The 2541-nt window shown below is 52.5% G+C and overlaps 1 gene segment (V, D, J or C); it reads right to left on the bottom strand.

Annotated features, from left to right (window-relative positions):
* Window positions 1-662: 662 nt before the first annotated feature.
* LOC115271462 lies at window positions 663-1104 on the bottom strand (the record flags this gene model as incomplete). The annotated part of the segment is given in 2 exon segments: window positions 663-951; window positions 1059-1104. Coding segments are annotated over 2 exon segments (335 nt in total), but the record flags the coding sequence as incomplete, so codon positions are not given.
* Window positions 1105-2541: the final 1437 nt, after the last annotated feature.

Raw genomic sequence — 2541 nt, 5'->3', positions numbered from 1 at the left:
GCAATGTCTGTGTCGATTTGCTTCAACTAGCACATGCCCCTGAAGGGGTAAACCGGGGTGCCCATGAGGGTGGAACTCTGGCAATGGCTGTGCTTAAGCTACTGGGGTGTCTTGGGATGGGATCAGCAGCACTGGTCTTGAGGACCTACGGCAGCTGGGCCATCAGGTCCTACTTCTGAAATGGGACACCAGAGAGGCCAGAACCAGAGACTGGAGCCTGCAATGACTCAGGGAAGCTTAAAATTACCCAAAGCCCAGCCTGTGGGTCCAAACACAGCAGCCTGGTGAGTGTCCAGCAAGGGAGAAGTTGGTCTGGGCTGTGACACCATCAAATCGGGGAACCAAGTGAAGAGTGTTTTTCAATGGGTGCCCTGTTCTGCCAGATACAGGGACTTGCCTGAGCTGATCTGCAGAACACAGACAGAGGAGGGAACGTGGCACAGCGATTTCCTGTGCAAAGAGAGGCAGGAGGAAGCAGGAATGGGCCATTTCCCCAGGGAAGGAAGAACTGGAATTTTTAATGGAAAACAATCTGCAGCCAAACTCTGCAGCCAGTTCAGTTCCCAGCAGAGCACAGTGAGAGGGAGGGGAAGACAGGGGAGGTTTTGGTCTCAGTTCCCCATCTGCCTGGATCACTGTGAGTCAGAGTGCCACTGACATACCACACAGCACAGTAATAGTCAGCCTCATCTTCTGCCTGGACACCGGTGATGGTCAGGGCAGCGTTGTTGCCGGATATGGACCCAGAGAACCGGGCAGGGATCCCAGAGGGTCTGGAATTGGTGCTGTATATAAGCTGCCGAGGAGCAGAGCCAGGTTTCTGCTGGTACCACCCTGGATAGTTGCTGGTGGTGATGGCTCCAGTGCTCAGGCTGCAGGACAGAGTGACAGCCCCTCCTGGGGTCACCGACATCGAGGGCTCCTGAGTCACCACGGGCTGCGAACTGACCCCTGAAATCAACATTACAAATACATTGTTATTAATTCATCTGTTTCACTCACTGAAAAAATCACCTCGTCCATAACAATCGCACTGAACATAAACCCTCCCCGCAGACCTGAGCAGTAAGTGAGCAGCGCGAAGAGCAGAGGGGCCCAGGCCATGGTGGGAATCCAGACGAGCTCGGCTTCCTGAGGCAAACGGGTCTGTGGCTGGGACCCTCCGATTCTCTCTTAAACCTCCAGCGCTGGAGAACGGCCCCTTCATGCAAATCTGCTCCCTGCTCACTGAGCATGTTCTAGAGAAGGAAGATCTGCTTGTCAGATCCCTGCACCCCTGTGCAATGCGGGAGGAAGAATTTGCCCCTAAGTGAGTTAAAGCCAAGTTCAAAGTGGGACTGAGCCCCCCAGAGTCACAAAGCCAGTCCCACAAGAGAGAGCTCAGATAGGAGTCAGGGATCAGTCACTGATAAGGAGACATTAAAGGAGACATTAAAGGGGCAGTCTGAATATTGTAACAGTCCTCCACTGACAAACAGGAAGCACAGGACTGGCCATGCTCATGGCCTGTCCCCAGAAACACACCCACCCTCAAGTACCATTGTGAAGAGCACAGAATAAAAGCCTAGACAGAAAGATCCATGACAGCAGCATTAGCATTAAAAATCTATTTGCACAAGAGATCTGAACCCTAAACGGATGGTAGGAGCGAATGAAATTCCATCCTGCATGTGATTGGTTCCCCAGGGTGCAACCTGAAACTGAGGTACCGCTGAGCCCTCTATCTCACCAACCTGGGATCCCTCTCACACTGTGATTTAACAAATGGGGGGATGGGGGGTACCGAAGACTCCCTTCACTGGGGGCACCATTTGATCTAGAAGCAGCCCTGCCTCCAGATACTCTAGAGAGATCTACATAGTCTCAGTTCTACAGCCCTAAGGCGTTCAACTTCCCAAAGCCCTTCTCTTGGGACTGAAGTTACAGGGGGGTGGTGGGGGGGGGGGGGGTGTTGCTAATGCTATTGGGCGGTCTTATACTGCCACCTGCTGGTCTGTATAGAGTCTCTGAGGGCTTAGACCCTGTGAGGTCCTGACTGCCCCTTTGTTGACCTCAATCAAGCCCCAACTCTTGGGTCTCTAAACAGCCCCAGTGCTCTCAGCCTCACTGACTCCCCGACACGCTTCCTGTTATTGCTTCGGTCACAGCTCAGAGGCCCGGCACTCTGCAGAGACCTGATTTGTACTGAGAAGGACGTGGGCAGTGTCATTTCACAGGTTTGGAAAGTCTGATCCCTTGTATGGGGGGGTCCCCGTTAGACGGTCCCACACTTTAGGGCCCAGGCATATCGGGGCAAATCCACAGCAATGATCCCCTTGGTCATGCTCTGCAGCATCCCACTCACCCAAGCTCCATGAGCCCGGATACCACGTGTCCTGCGGGCAATTAAAGGGCAAAACTGGAAATCCAATCCCTTACTGCTCACACTGGTTTGTTATTGTAGGGTTGTTCGGGAAGGACGGCTTTCTCAATGGAATGTTGTAAGAATATTGGGGATTATTATACAAAACAAAAGCGAAGCATTAAATGATCTTTACAAAC

Source organism: Terrapene carolina, unplaced genomic scaffold (assembly GCF_002925995.2).
Source record: "Terrapene carolina triunguis isolate 2854851 unplaced genomic scaffold, T_m_triunguis-2.0 Scaffold24011, whole genome shotgun sequence".
NCBI lineage: Eukaryota > Metazoa > Chordata > Testudines > Emydidae > Terrapene > Terrapene triunguis.
This window is presented reverse-complemented; position numbering and strand designations above follow the sequence as displayed.